The 16,110-nt window shown below is 49.1% G+C and overlaps 1 protein-coding gene across 1 annotated transcript; it reads right to left on the bottom strand.

Moving 5' to 3' along the window:
• Positions 1–287: 287 nt before the first annotated feature.
• On the bottom strand, positions 288–12,902 carry TCL1B (TCL1 family AKT coactivator B). The gene is made up of 2 exons (XM_049705416.1): positions 9,456–12,902; positions 288–7,399 (listed from the first exon to the last, which is right to left on the bottom strand). The coding sequence occupies exons 1-2, from the start codon at positions 9,615–9,617 to the stop codon at positions 7,205–7,207; spliced, it is 357 nt and encodes a 118-aa protein (XP_049561373.1). The 5' UTR covers positions 9,618–12,902; the 3' UTR covers positions 288–7,204.
• Between the last annotated feature and the right edge of the window lie 3,208 nt (positions 12,903–16,110).

Genomic DNA, 16,110 nt, shown 5'->3' with positions numbered 1-16,110 from the left:
GCAGTGAGCAGGGATGCAGGAAGGGTCGACTGTGGGTGGGCCAGTCAAGCAAGCCCCCCTGAGGCGGCGACACTGGGGCTGGAACCGGAGGTGACGGTGCCAGCTGTGCTGAGAGCTGAGGGGTGGGCTTCTCAGCTGGGGGGAACACCAAGCAGGCCTGGCAGGGGCGGACAAGGCCCCATGTTCCTGAGAAAGGCCTTGCTGGCCAGGAAGATAATTTTGTGCTAGGGGCCTTGGGGAAGCCAAGAAGCATCTGACTCACCTCCTGCTGCAGCACAGAGGATGAACTGTAGAGGCACAGGCCTGGATGTGGAGAAACCGATGAAGGCATCTAGGGCAGAGGCCGGCAAACCTTTTCTGTAAAGGGTCAGATAGTAAAGATTTTTGGCTTTGTGGGCCATAAAGGTCTCTGTTGCAGCTACACAACTGCCATTGTCGTGTTGAAAGCAACCACTGGCAATACATAAAGGTGAGCGTGGATGTGTGCTAATAAAACTTTATTTATAAAAACAGGGGCCTGGTGGCCCATAGGCTACAGTTTGTCACCCTCTAGTCCAGGTAGGAAATAGGAAGATGAAGAGGTACTGGCAGTGAAGATAAGTAGGTGGAGAACCACCTGTAATTATTTTTTGGTGGGAGGTTGTTTTTCAGTTCTTTAATATCAACTTTAATTGCACAAGTGAGACATAAGTATATCTTCCTTATAAGAAAATTAAACATTACAAATTTGACCACACCCCAAACCCAGGTGTACTAGCTGCTATTTTTTTTTAAATAATTATTTATTTATTTGGTTGCATTGGGTCTTCGTTGCAGCAGGCAGCCTTCTTAGCTGTGGCTCGCAGGCTCCTTAGTTGTGGCATACGGACTCTTAGTTGCGACATGCATGTGGGATCTGGTTCACAGACCAGGAATCGAACCTGGGCCCCCTGCACTGGGAGCATGGAGTCCTAACTACTGCACCACCAGAGAGGTCCCCTAACTCCTATTTTTATTTCTGGATGTATCATCGTCGTCCTTTTTCTCTGTATTTATACTTACATATACCTAATGAACTGTGTGGTATCATTTTATGATTTTTTGGCGGGGCAGGGGCTCTGTGAATGGTATCCTGCTAAAGGAGTTTTCACACCTCTCCCCTCCCCTCGCCTCTCGTCTCCCACTGTTAAAGAGACCTGGCACTGGTGGGCTTCCTTGGCTTTTGAGGGCAGCGTGAACTGCACTTGAGAATGCCGCTCTGCTCCACGTAGCGGGGAACCAGAAAACTGCCTTCGGAGCTGCTGCATCACTTGGTCCTGATGGCAGGACAGATCCGTGGCAGAGCCCTCCCTTGCTCTGGGCCCCGCTTCAAGCAGGCCATGTTCTAGCTTGGAGGAGATGTCCTGTCCTGCCACAAACCACAGGACCCTAAAACCTCACTGAACCTTCACGGGGGGTTAGCTCCTATTTCTGGATACACGTGTATCTTATGAGGGCAGCTGGGGTGCCGACCACTTCCTGCTCATGAGGTCAAGTAGCACGAAGTCTTCAATAGAGTGACCAGCACGGTGCCCTGTGAAATGCCAAGGGTCAAGGTCCCTGTGGACTTACTGTCAGTGGTGGTGTTTTCTAGTGTTTGGTCATTATCTCGTATTTGTTATGTTCTGTGTGGTTATAAATCATTTGAGGGGAGCAGGCCACCATCATGCACAGCGCTGGGGGGCACCGTTCCCTCACACTATGAACGGGTGGTGTCCCCGGGGTTGCGCACCTGGGCAGCCAAAGATGGTGCCTTGTTTTCTCAGCCATTTGCTATCTTTAAGAGGAAGATTGTATTTCCTTTTTACACTCCTTTTCTCATTCTCTGCATCAGACACTTTTCTCTCTCTTCCAGCTGGCTGCCTTCCAGCATGGACCTTTTGGACTGTTTCTACTTAGTTTTCTTTGCTGATTCTTTCTCTGTCATGCTAAGAATCTGGCATTTTTCTATTTGCTTGTCATACCTGCTCTGTAGATCAGGGGCCAGTAAACTATGGCCAGGGAGCCAAATCTGGCCTGCTGAACGTTTTTGTAAGTAAGGTTTTATTGGGACACAGCCGTGCCCATTTGTTATGCGTCTTGCATGTCTGCTTTCATGCCACAATAGCAGAGTTGAGGAGTTGCTACAAGGGCCACGTGGCCTGCAGAGCCAAAAATACTTACTACGTGGCCCTGTATAGAGAGTTTGCTGACCTCTGTTCCAGATAGTTCTCTCTTCTCCTCTGGCAGCAATGACCTCTGATGATGACCTCCCAACCTATGAATTCAGCCCAAACCTTTCTCTAGACCCACACATGTGTCCAGGGCATTTCAACATGGATACCTCACATGCATCTGAAACTCAGTATCCCAAACCCAACTCATGGCTTGATTGACCCTGGATCTCTGCCTCGCCTCCTTGCATGTTCCCAACTCAGGACCCCGCTGGCCAAACCACTGACCCTGAGCGGCAACCTGTCTCTAGCTTTCCCATCCTCGCACATCTGCTCGGTCACCAAACTCTGTCCATTCTCTCTCCTCAGCTGCTCTTGCATCTGTCCGTTCCTCTCCATTCCCACAGACTCTGCCTGGTGGGGCAGAGGAGAAAAGCCGGGATGGGGAGCTGGGAGACCTGAGCTCCAGCCCTGGCTTTGCCACAGGTGACTACGGACCGGGGCGCATTGCTGAGGCCCGAGTTCCTCACGTAGAACAATAGACACGGCGGGGCCTGACCTGCCTCCTGGGCTTGCTTTAAGGATCAAGCTTTCACATCACATTGTTTCACCTTGAATCTGTAACATAAAGTGCTGTGAGGATGGCAGGGCGTGGTGTAACGGTGAGGATTCTTCTACGCTGCTTCTTCCTCCAGGCAGCCTCCCCGGATCCCCCAGCTGCATGACACCCGCCCCCTCCTTCTCTTGACACACTTTGATAGGCCTCCCTTGCACTCAGCCCTGATGCACAGTCCCCTGGGTATGTGCTCAGTCTTGAGGGCAGGGATGAATTCCTGCCCATTTCTCTTTCCTTCAACTCAGCATAGGCCTGGCCCAGAGTTGAGGTTCTGTAAATGTTTGTGGAACTTGGCCAAATGCCCTCAAGGAGCTCCCAGACACGAAGAGAAACAGACACACAGATGAGCAATATGGCCGGGGGGGCTTCCCTGGTGGCACAGTGGTTGAGAGTCCGCCTGCCGATGCAGGGGACGCGGGTTCGTGCCCCGGTCCGGGAAGATCCCACATGCCACGGAGCGGCTGGGCCCGTGAGCCATGGCCGCTAAGCCTGCGCGTCCGGAGCCTGTGCTCCGCAACGGGAGAGGCCACAATAGTGAAAGACCCGCGTACCTCAAAAAAAAAAAAAAAAAAAAAAAGGCTGGGGCAGAGAGATCTGGCACATAACATCTAATCGTTCCCACGGAGGAAGATGTCCAGTGGGAAGGGCCTGGGAAGGGCCAGGCCTGGGCTCAGCCAGGATGCAGGCATCCCAGGATGTGTGCCCAGCGTCTGTTCCCATTGGTCAGTGCGTAGGCAACAAGGGTAGTGCGGGCTTTCAAACATGACCCCTGGTTTTGGCCGAGTGGAGGGAGAACACTCCTGCAGAGAGCATCCTTCATGGTGAGTGATGCTGACATACGAGGCTCCTATACATACTAATTAAACCACCTGTTGCTGCCCATCATCCTTTACAAAAAGATATTTTTCCCTGTGTTCTGCGGGACAACCTCTCCTTTGTCCATCACCCGAAGTCATTAACATAATCCCTAGTAGCTGCTTTTAGTCTTCAGCTCTGGGCAGATGGAACTGAGAACTATTTTCTCACCTGCACCGAAGCAAACTGTCAAGAGGTGTTAGACCCAGACTCCAGGAGCCCACACCACAGACCCACACCCCACTGATGAACGCATGGAGACACGCATTCAGGAACCGCGCAGAGGATGGAGGAGACCGCACTGTGGACTTCGAGCTCGTGGGTGTAAGCACTCCTGGATATGCCCCGGGAGTGATTTTAAACCTTTCGATGTGCTTCTGCTCTCTTTGCTCTCTCACATGCCAAACCTCTGTCCTGGATGGCCTGAGACAGCTACCTCCTGGAGGGAAGGGCAGACTTAGACTTTGTTCCAAGGACACGGAGAGAGATCAAAGGCTTCTGACATTTGCAATTGGATTCCGCAGCAGCACAGCACCCTTGCCAGCCAGGCTGCCATCCTGTGAAAGGATTTCCAGATTTTTCTTGTCCTCGAGCATATTAGCAACAGAGCTCCATGACCTAGGAGAAGCAGAGGAGAGCCTGCTGCCTTTCCTGCCCCAGAGTCGGGGCAGGAAGGGGAGGGAGGAGGAAAGTCTTGCCCAGTATGTCTCCTGGAATCCTTCCTTGTGTGTGGCTGGGCTGCAGGCTGCATCCGACATGCCCCCACCCATCTCAGGCCAAGGGGAGGGGAAGGCGAGCTGAGGGGAGGAGGGTTTTCTAAAGAGCCAGTTTGTCAGATCACAGGAGCTTCTAAGTGGAAGGGGCTCAGCCCAGCCCCTGCTCTCGGGTCTCCCTTTCCTTAACCACTCCTCCACTGCGGACTTGAGTTGTGACCACAGCACTCCCTCCCCTTCCCTCTTCTGCATGCACGCAAGTGTTTTTCTAGGGCAGTGATTCTCAACTGGGGAAACTTTTGCACCCCTCCCGGGGTGGGGGTGGGGGACATTTGGCAATCACAACTTGGTGGGTGGGTTGGGCAAAGGGCTACTACCAGCACTTTATGGGCAGGGACCAGGGATAGTGCCAAATATCCTGCAGTGCACAGGACAGCCTTTCATGACGAAGAATTATCTGGTCCAAATGTCCACAGCGCTGAGCTTAGAAACCCTGCTCTTGGTAAATACTCTAGGTATGGCTCTGTGTGCCATTTTAAAACTTGATAAATGCTTCTGAATTGTCCACCAAACCTCCAGGGTGTCTATAACGATCCACTCCCACAACATGTAAGGCTTAACTTCTGCCAAAATCGAGGATACGCATTTCTGAGTTCTGAAATCTGCACTTCCCAACGTTGGGCGTCTCCTCTTCTGTAAATTGCTCATTCCTGGCATTCGCCCATTTTTCTTTTCTTAGGGAGTTCTAGGAGTTCTCTATGTATTCTGCACTCTAGTGCTTTGTATCTAGTCCTGATATTTCCACCCTTGCTTTTTTAGCATCTTGTCACACAGAAAATGCTGAATTTGAGAAAGTTAATTGTCTCACACTGTCTTTTGCTTTCTCTGTCTTGTTTAAGGTGTTTTCTATCCCAAGATCGTGAACATATTCCCCTGTGCTTTCTTCAGTAATTTTACGGATTCATTTTTAAGGTTAGGACTTTAATCTGTTGGTGATCTCTTCTCATGACGGGTGTGAGGGAGCGAATTCCCTCATCTTGCCGTCACCAAATTACTGCCCTGTCCTGCATCCACGCCGTCCTCTTCCTCCCTCTGCTTCCAAGGGCAAGACCCGTCAGGGCCCCGGACTCTGCCTCACCCCTCCACGCTCAAGGGCTCTTCCCTCTTCACCCAGGACATGCGGGAACATCACCCCTTGTGAAAGCTCACGCCTGCTACTGGATCTCCTGCTGCAGCTGCCACAGTCTTTGCCTTTTCATAGCCCAGCCTCACGAAGAGTCCACCTTCCACTCCCTTACCCTCTGCCGACGTCCTGCTGCTGAAATGGGCCAATCCCAACTTCCTTCCCTGCTTGGAAAAAAACTAAAGGGATAACTACAGTTCTACCTTCAGTGTCAGCTGCCGCGTTTCTACACTAGGAACGAGTTTAAGCTAAGCTCCGATTCCGCACAAAGGCTGAAGAACGAGCAATGACGTTTAATTACCCAGCACTGGGAGGCGACCTTCAGGGACCAGCATCACTTCCTGGTACTGATGGGGCGGGAGAACCACAGGCCAAATCCGTCGCTCCACATGCCCCTTGCGCAGATGGGCTAACTGAGGCTCAGGAGCTAACAGCCTGCCCAGCACTTGATCTACTCCCGGCCAAAGTGTCAGCAAAAGTGACATTCAGGGCGCATCTGAGTGTCAAGTCCAGACCTGGCGCTCTTCAAGCCACTCCCTGCCTGAGGCCAAGCAGGGCCGAGGGCAAGTTTCCAATTTTAGGCTGCACTGGAGGCTCGGGGCTCTGGCTGGGCACTGGGTCTGGTGGGCATGGAGGGGAGGTGTTTGGGGGAGTGGCACCTGGAAGATCGGCGTGAGGGACACAAAGGGGGAAGAGAAGCCATGGCAGGTCACCCTGAGCGCAGATGGAGGGAAACGGGAAATGCAGAGTGGACAGGGGGCCCGCTGCCTCCGCCCCCCCAAGGAGGCCCTGGTAGGTGTGCAAACCAAAGAGCAAGTGCATAAATATCACAGGGCCAGCAGGGCTTGGGAGGAGACAAAAGGTGACAGTCAGGGAACCTCAGAAGAGCCGGGCGGTGGCCCGTCAGAGCAGGACCAGGGGTAGGAGGGCAAAAGCCCCACTCCGGGCCCTCAGTGCAGTTCGAGCTGCTGCCAGTCTCAGGAAGAAGGCTCTGTGGGTCGACGCAGGGTCCCTGAAGGCCACTGCCATCGACTGGACTTGTGGCGCCCCAGTGCCACGGCCGGACCTAGAGATCCACGTTCATTGGATCCAAGCTTGATCACGGCTATTTCCAGGCTCTGTGGTTTCAGGGAAATCATTCCAGCCCTCAGAGCCTGTTTGCTCATCTGTAACACGGGATGTTAATATGTACACCTCAGAGAATTCTTTTGAGAGTTAAATGATGACCATTATTCAGTGTTTTGTGAACATACTAGGGGCCTGTCCACGGTGGAAATCACATCCACCGGGGTTGGGAGGGGGTGTAAACGGGTGGCTACGTAAGAATAACTCAGGGAGCAGCCTGAGGGCAAGGTGACCAGCATTGCCTTCCTGTAAAGAGGGGCGTCCTCCTTGCTAGTGTCCGCTGTCCGCATTGCGAGGCTCCAGGCCTGACACAGCAGCCCCGTCAGCGGCTCCCACTTGGCAGACGTTTTAGGATCAGCTGCTCCATGGAGTTGATCTGCAGAACGGGGGAGCAGTGATCAGAGCCCCTGGGAGACGCTCTTCTATCCAAATGAAGCAGATGGGAACCCGGGTTTGTGGATTTAGGGGCCCGGGGAAGGGATCCCTCCCATCCTTTGCCCCACTTTGCACACCTACGGTCACTACTTAATGCCCATCCCCCTCACCTGGGCCACCATGCACTTGCCTGGCCATGGTCCACTATTTCCCAGAGTCTCAAATCCGTTGCTTGGTACCTTCGCCCGGGGTAGAGCTCCCACTTGGGGGGCAGCCCGAACACGAGCAGATGGCTGGGGGACCTGGGCGTCTGGGGGTGCACTGGCATCTGCCACATGTGGACTGTGACACTGATTTCATGCTGAAGGGACCAGAGAGGAGGGGGCACATCAGGGATGGTTGAGCTGCACACACACAACCAGGGTCCTGGATCCCCTGGCCCGGCTGGTGGGCTGCCCAGACCAGAGGTCGATGGGCATGCTTTTAGAATCCCACACCCAGAGCCTTGGCACCATCACTTGGGGGTTTTCCTTGGACTACTTCTCTCCAGGCCTCCTCTGTACCATCCTCCCACTGACCTGCATCCCACTCACCCCAGCACACCCTGAAAAGTTAGCCTCTGTTTCCAGCCTGTCCGCAACATTGGGCCTACACTGATTACTCTGTTGGCCCTCTGTCTTGGCCACTTCCATAGTTTTAAAAATTCTCTTTCTAAAAATAAGAGATCTAAAAAAATAAATAAATAAAAATAAGATATCCATAGACCTCAGGATCTGGGAGTGATGGGTTTTCCCTTAAAAATATTTTGTAGTTTTGATCATGGCCATCACTACTTGTTGTGAACATTAAAAGAAAAAAAAAAAATCAGCCAATCCAGAAAGGTATAAAAACGAGGGAAAGTCACCAGACAACTATAACCAAAGCTCCATGTGCTTTGCAACTAAATGGGAAGTTCTTTACAGAGTTTTCTATCAGAGTATTTGTCTTTGTGCTGAACGTTTTTCCGAGCTAAGAATCTAGCCCTTTATCAGTCATACATGTTGCAAGTTATTTTTCTGTTTGTTGTCCTAACTTTATGAGCTGGTTTTGCAAGAGGGATATTTTTAATTATGTGGCAAAATCTCTTTCCCTTTGGATTCTGTCTTTAGATCAGGCGTCAGCACAGTATGGACCCAATCTGGCCCACCACCTGCTTTTGTAAATAAAGCTTTATTGCAAATAAACAAACACTTCTTCCTGTGTGTGCTGTCTCTGGCTGCATTTGCACTAGAGGGCAGAGTTGAGTACTTGCTATGGAGTCTTTACCATCTGCAAAGCTGAAAATTTTTACTGTCAGACTCTTTACAGAAAGTTTGCTGACCCTTGCATTCGATCATGCTCAGAAAGCCATCTCCTATCCTAAGACTGCATGTGAAAACCCAGATCTACTATTCAGAAATAATCATTTCAAATGGTGAAAGCAATGCTCAGCCTCCAGGTTCCCCTCCCCCACTCATGGCTAAGTTATTTGAAGAATCCATTCTTTTCCCATTGAACACATTTGTATGCTTTTTGAAAACTTACTAAACTATTTTGTCCAGAATTTTCTGCATGCTTTATTGGGTGGAAAAGACTCAGTGTTCTCAACAAAAAATTTTCTGGATTCCTATTTGAAGATAGCTAGGAAATGTGTTATATTGTTTAAAATGACCGTGAATTGTTTATTTAGTACCTGGATAAGTATTTAGCATATTACCCTGAAGTATTTATATTTTGTCCCTCAAAGATGGGCTGTGATCCAAACCCCTAGTTTAGGGCAGCTGTTTCCAATCTGAGTGATCATCCTTATCACCTGGGGAGCTTTTAAAACATAAAGGGTCTTAGACTCCACCCAAGGCTCCTGAATCAGTTTCCAAGGTGGAATTCTAGAATGTGTTACCTCTCAAATGCTCGCCCAGGCCATTCAGATGGTGAGCTGTGTCTGTGACCTCCACAGAGGTAGATTATTCCCATTTTGCAGGTGAGGAGCCTGAAGCCAAGGTAAATTTTATACTGTTGGCCCACCTGCTGCTCTAGGTTGCAATGCTTTTGCTTGTGCTTGTCCTGTCTCCTTTCTGAGAACTCCTACTCATCCCACAGAGCCCACCTGAATAGCCGCCGGATGTGTGAAGCCTTTTCAGCATGCACTAGGGGCAACACTAGGCCCTGAGCTACCTCTCTCTCAGCCTCCCCACGGAGGACTGCATCATCTCCTGTAGATAAGCTCTGCCTGTGGCCCCTCCAGGCAGGGGCTCCTGGTCAGCACGCTCAAACCCACACAGGCCGAGTTTTCCAGCGCCAGTGAGAACTGCATCCTCATTGCATAACATGCAGGGCCCCCACGGGCTAAAGTCCATGTACCACCCTTCCGCTGCCTCCCCTCATGTTCCACGACTCACCGTGCTGCCAGGGGAGCCCCTGCCCCAAGCTCTGTGGGAGGGACTGATCCGCAAGGCCACAGTCACCCAGGTCCTTCCATTCTCATCCTCGTAGATGCCTGGCCTCCGGAACCACAGGCAGCATGGGGGCGACCCAAGGGGCGGAGAAGCTTCTGCTTCCATTGCAAGGCTGTGCCCAGCGCAGGCCTCGAGGCACACATGGAACCTCCCAGGTGTTCAGCCTCCTTAACTGGACTGGCTCCCGAGTGGGGTGGGGCCGGGGATCCTGGGGGCGGGGCCCGTGAGCCTTGTCAGGGGCAGCAGGGACCAGCGAGCCCAGGTGTGAGGGTGCGAGGGGGTTGAATAAGGGGCAGAGCCAGAGCGGGGAGGAGCCCTCTGCCTCTGGGGGCAGGCAGGGGCGGGGCCGCAGAGCAGAAGTCGGAGGACCTGGGCCCACCTGCCTGGAGGTGTGCGGACCGCAGTCAGGAGCCTCAGGGCCCGGCGGATAAGAAGCTCCCCAGGTACAGAGCCACCCCAGGCCTCTGCGCAGGGGCAGTTTGGTTCCTTAAGATCAACGCTCCCCTGCTTCCGCTGATGCCTCCGCAGCCTATCGCTGGCATCCTCTGCTCTTGCCAGTCCTTATGCAAACCTCCGAGCTCCAGATTCTGAGCTGGCAGGGACTGCCCTGACCTTCCTCCAGGGCATCTTCCCGTGGCCATTCCTTCAGCAGGACCCCAATCGCGAACCCTTGGGGTAGTGAGCTCAGTGGATTCTTGCCCCTGGAGAGAGCTGGCCAAGGAACCTCCTGGGCAAATCAGGCTCCCTCTCCACAGAAAATGAGCCAGTGCCCCAGGGGCATCTGCAATCGGGATCGTAGAAAGTGTGAGGGAAACCAGGCCACAGGAGGGAGGGTGTGTGGCCATCTTGCACACCCTATCCTTGACCATGGGGTCCGGAGCACCCGCTTGGCCTGGTCATCTTATTAGCTCTGCTTTGCCAGGAGGCCACAGACACAAGAGGCAGGCCCGTGTGGTAAGCACCCTGGGCTTCTGATGAATGCAACGTGAATATGGTCATTTTCTTGTTGAAAACCGCAAGTGGGATTCTTATTCATCTGAGAATGAGCAATGAGATGACGCTGTTCCTCTGGGCAGGCTGATGTAAGTGGCACACAGGATGCCTGCCTCTGAGGAACTCACTGTGCAGCTTCTGTAGAGGCAGAGCCTCTTTTCACAGCAATTCCACCTCCTCCCCTGGTGTTTTTCCTTCTATCGTGGGAGTGGAGTGGCCGTAGGAGACGAGGGGCATTACGGTCTTGAATAACACGATCACATACATGGAATCACATACATCTGTTACCATATTCTATTGGTCAGGAGCAGGTCCTGCCCACACTCAAGGAGGGTGACGGATTATACAAGGATGTGGATATCGGGAGTCAGGGCTCAAGGGGGTTCCCCAGAGCCTGTCTGCTATAAGCACCAACCCCACTGGGTTACTCTGAGGATGAAATGAGATGGTGTATGAAGAGCAGTGCCTCTAGCGCATAGCGAGTACTCGCAAAATGCCAGGTACTAGCTATGCTCCCAGACTTGTCCTCTTCCTGAGCAAAATCCATCAGTCCACCCTTTGTAACACGAATGCAACTAGTATTTATCTCTATCACTCCATATCACAGATATGTACGAGTATTCTCAACCTTACTCCAAGATGAGCAGGTATGTGGCTGTCTGTGGGGTAGGGGCAGAATTGGTCAATACGTGCAGAGCATCTGTGCCACATGAGGCACTGTACATGTGTTCTCTCATTTACGTCTCCCAACAACTCCATGAGCTAGAGACTGTCATCCCCACCTCACGCCACTGAAAATGAACAGAAGTGCTTCACTGATCTCCCTTCTCATGCCATGGGCTCCATCCCGGGCCCCTTGGACCTGCATAGAAGGAAGATCACTGGCGGGCTATGAGAACAGAAATGTGGACCATTGTCCTTCAGCAGGCCCATATCATGTCTGAGATACAGCAATGTTTCCTGGCCAAGTGTCCATCTTTGGTACCTGCAATTTGAAGGATTCACTCTCCAGGGTGGGTATCACCAAAGTCTTTGGGAAGCCCTTTGATCTCTCCAGGATAGCTCCGGGCAGAGCCTGGTAAAGACAGTGTAGTCTCTAGCAGGTCTGTGTCTTTATTCCCGTCTTACCCTTAGGTTCTTCATGACCTTTTTTTTCCCCCTTAGATTCCGTTTATATGTGTTAGCATACGGTATTTGTTTTTCTCTTTCTGACTTACTTCACTCTGTATGACACACTCTGGGTCCATCCACCTCACTACAAATAACTCAATTTCGTTTCTTTTTATGGCTGAGTAATATTCCATTGCATATATGTGCCACATCTTCTTTATCCATTCATCTGTTGATGGACACTTAGGTTGCTTCCATGTCCTGGTTATTGTAAATAGTGCTGCAATGAACATTTTGGTACATGACTCTTTTTGAATTATGGTTTTCTCAGGGTATATGCCCAGTAGTGGGATTGCTAGGTCGTATGGTAGTTCTATCTGTAGTTTTTTAAGGAACCTCCATACTGTTCTCCATAGTGGCTGTATCAATTTACATCCCCACCAACAGTGCAAGAGGGTTCCCTTTTCTCCACACCCTCTTCAGCATTTATTGTTTCTAGATTTTTTGATGATGGCCATTCTGACTGGTGTGAGATGATATCTCATTGTAGTTTTGATTTGCATTTCTCTAATGATTAATGATGTTGAGCATTCTTTCATGTGTCTGTTGGCAGTCTGTATATCTTCTTTGGAGAAATGTCTATTTAGGTCTTCTGCCCATTTTTGGATTGGGTTGTTTGTTGTTTTTGTTATTGAGCTGCATGAGCTGCTTGTAAATTTTGGAGATTAATCCTTTGTCAGTTGCTTCATTTGCAAATATTTTCTCCAATTCTGAGGGTTGTCTTTTGGTCTTGTTTATGGTTTCCTTTGCTGTGCTTGAGGATACGGGGAGGGGGAAGGGTAAGCTGTGACAAAGTGAGAGAGTGGCATGGACATATATACACTACCAAACATAAAATAGATAGCTAGTGCATCGCACGGGGATATCAGCTCCGTGCTTTGTGACCACCTAGAGGGGTGGGATAGGGAGGGTGGGAGGGAGGGAGATGCAAGCGGGAAGAGATATGGGAACATAGGTATATGTATAACTGATTCACTTTGTTATAAAGCAGAAACTAACACACCATTGTAAAGCAATTATACTACAATAAAGATGTTAAAAAAAAAAAAAAGACAGTGTAGTCATGCCTGGACCCAATGCTATCCTCCTCCAGCGGAGGGCGCCCTTCACAAACCTTAAGTCCAGGTGTCCTGGTGCTGGGGCCCTCAGCCTAAGGGGATGATTCTAGACCGCAGATGGGCACTGAGCAGGACTTGGAAGGCTGCGTCTTGGTCACCAAGATCTCTGCATATTATTGGCCAAATTGGCCAAGGCAGGCAGGACACTGGAGGCGGATAGCCTGGAAACAGCATGGCACAGATGGGGTTGTTCACCAGCATGAATAAAGACATGGAGAGGGGACATTCAGGATGTATTTGGAGGTCAGAGAATAATGAGGATTAGCCAGTGCTGAGGATGCAGGCTCATCATAAGAGGAAGGATGAGAATATGGTAGTGGTATGTGTGGGGAGGTGGATGCTGACGCTTCATTGCAAGGATGCCAGTCCAACTAGTTGATTTTGATCAAGTTGATCAGGAGCAATGACAGTGTTTGGGAAAGGAAATGGCATAAGTACACACTTGATAAACGTTTGAACTAATGATAAAACAAAAGAGTGACTCAGTAATCAGGGATTCCTAGAAATGGACTGGATGGAGATGGTTCAGGCAGTATTACAGGCAAAAACATCCAAGTTCCAGCTCTGCTTGTTTCAAACTATCAACAGTATTAAATTGGCAGGATGATAAAAGAAACTTGACGCAGCCATGGAACTGAATAATGAGCGTTTGGGGAAGTTTTGTCTATTCCAAGGCATTGAAGATATAGTCTGTTTTCTTCTAAAGGTTTTATTGTTTTACTTTTTATATTTAGATGCAATTTATCTTTGTGTGTGATGTGAGGAGAAGATCTAGAGTATCTTTTTCCATGTTAATATCAAATTAACTTAATCCCATTTATTAAAAAGACTATCCCTTCTCTCCTGTATTGTATTATCACTTCTGTCATAAATCTGGAACATATATGTACGGGTCTGTTTCTGGACTTTCTTTTCTATTCCATTCTTTTTTTTTTTATCCTTGTGTCAATAGCACATTGTTAATTACTATAGCCTTAAAATAGGTATGGATATCTTGTAGTATAAATCTCCTAGCTTTATTCTCCGTTTAGATTGCCTGGATATTGTGATGGTTAATTTTATGTGTCACCTTAGACAGTGTTTTGGGATAAGAGTAACAGTTAAATCGGTGAACTTTGAGTAAAGCAGATTGCTCTCCACATTGTGGGTGGGCCTCATCCAATCAGCTGAAGACCTGAATAGACTGAAAAGGCTGGCCTCCCCAGGCAAGGAGGAATTCTCCAGCAGACTGTCTTTGGACTTCATCTGTATCATTGGTTCTCCTGCCTCTCCAGGTTGTGCACCTTTAGCTCTCCTGGGTCTCCAGCCTGACAGCCCACACTGCAGATACTGGACTTGCCAACATCCATATTCATGTGAGCCATTTCCTTACAATAAATCTCTTTCTGTATACATATATGTACATATACACACATGCCCTGTTGGTCCTGTATCTCTGTAGAACCCTAATTCAGCTATTCTCTAACCTTTGCAATTCCATATGAATTTTAGAATCAGTTTATTACCATCCCTCTCCTCCAGAAAGCCTGCTAGGATTCTGATTGGGACTGTGTTGTATCTATAGGTCTGTTTGAAGAGAATTGACATCCATACCATATTGGACCTTACAATCTCAGGATAGTGTGTGTCCCTCCCCTCCATATCTTAGGTTGTCTTTAATTTTCCTCTATTTTTATTAAACTTGTTCTTAAGTATTTGACTAATGCTATTTTAAGCGGTGTTATTTTAAACTCTGTGTTATATTTGTTTGCTGCTGGTATAGCAAAAAGCAACTGATTTATGTATATTGTCCCTACATCCAAAAATTCACTTAACTCTATTTTTTTTTAATATTTTGGGAAATTCCCTGTCATTATAGCTTCAGTTATTCCTCTCATTCTCTCTCTTCTTCTGTGCTTCCAATTACACTTTGCTACACCTTATAAATTGTGTACCATGCCTCCTATGCCCTGTTCTGCTTTATTTGAGGCTTAAACATTTTTCCTCTCTGAGCTTCAATTTTGATGTCTCCTATCGGCTTATTTTACAGTTCATTATTAATCTTGTCGTTTGATGTGTCTAATCAGCTCTTAAACCAATAAGTTGATTTCTTAACTGCAAATATTATATTTATCAGGTCCAAAATGTTCATTTGATGCTTTTTTTTTATAGATTTGAAACTTCTCTGATAATCTCTATCTTTTGAACCATTTTGTCCATCATTCTTTCTGTGTCCTTAAACATACTCCTCAGTGATTTTAAAGTTCTTTTCTGATACTTCTGGGTTACTAGTGGGTCTGCTTCTATAGTCCGCTTTTTCACTTGGTTTTCAATTACATGTTTTTTCTTTGGGAGTCATTTTTAAGTGAATACCAAATAGTGGGTATAAAACCCCAGAAAAGTTCTAGATAGTATTGTCTTCCCCCAGATGGAGTTAACTGTTTCCTCTGCTGGGCAGATAGAGTGAGGTACCGAACGGCTTACTTCTGATAAGAACAGAATTGACTCAAGGTCCAGTTCCAGTTCCAGTGAGCATCAGTCTACCTCCCTCAGGTTCACCCTATGTCTGTAGCGCGGCTCTCAGTCAGGAGCCTGGTGGGGCTTTGTCTCGACACAAAGAGACCGCAGGAGATTCTGCTCTGTCTTTCGGGGCTTGGCTTTGCTCTTCTGCATCCTGCCCTGAGCCGCTTCTATTCTAAAAGCCCTTTGGGGAGAGGGCACTGGTCTAAGTATGAGGTCCCTCAAGTCTCCACTTTGGCCAAATGCATCAGAATCAGCCAGTGTCCTCAGGAAAAATGCAGTCACAGATGCCTGATGGTTGATGTCAGTTCATTGCTCCCTCCTGTACTTTCAGCTCTTACCAGGTTGTCCTCACTCCAACCCCTGGCGAGCCTTTGTCTTTTCAAGAGACTCCAGAGAATTCTAGTCTGTGTTCAGAGGTCTTCAGCTTAGTTTTTCAGCCTCTGACGTCACACAGCTTCATAATTCAACACATATCTCTGTTACCAAACACAGGTCCAGCTGCTCACTGCTCTGAAGCCAATAAAGAGGCAAGGTTGGTGGAAAGGAAAGTTTGCTTTATTTCAGAGGCTGGCAGCTGGGAGAGGAAGGGCGGACTCATGTCCAAAGGCTGACTACCCCTCCCAGCAATCAGTGGGCAAGAGCTTTTATAGGCGGAGGGAGGGGGCTACATGCAGAAACAGCGCAGTCAGCTGTGACAGTCATCTTGAAATTGGTCATCGGTGGTCTGACCAGCATTATCTTGATTGTTTTAAGTACAGTTAATCTTCAGTTTCAGGGTCGGTTTGTTCCCATTTCCTTGAGGCCAGTTCTCGGAA

This window comes from Orcinus orca, chromosome 2, assembly GCF_937001465.1.
Source record: "Orcinus orca chromosome 2, mOrcOrc1.1, whole genome shotgun sequence".
In the NCBI taxonomy this organism is placed as follows: domain Eukaryota; kingdom Metazoa; phylum Chordata; class Mammalia; order Artiodactyla; family Delphinidae; genus Orcinus; species Orcinus orca.
The sequence above is the reverse complement of the archived record's forward strand: the minus strand, read 5'-3'. Positions and strand labels throughout refer to the sequence as shown.

What these genes read in the sequence shown, in the direction of transcription:
- TCL1B (XM_049705416.1), bottom strand. Translation starts at nt 9,617, where the DNA reads ATGGAAGCAGAAGCTTCTCCGCCCCTTGGGTCGCCCCCATGCTGCCTG. An exon ending in GGGGCTCCCCTGGCAGCACG is followed by an intron (nt 7,400 to 9,455) that starts GTGAGTCGTGGA and finishes TGGTCCCTTCAG; the next exon opens with CATGAAATCAGTGTCACAGT.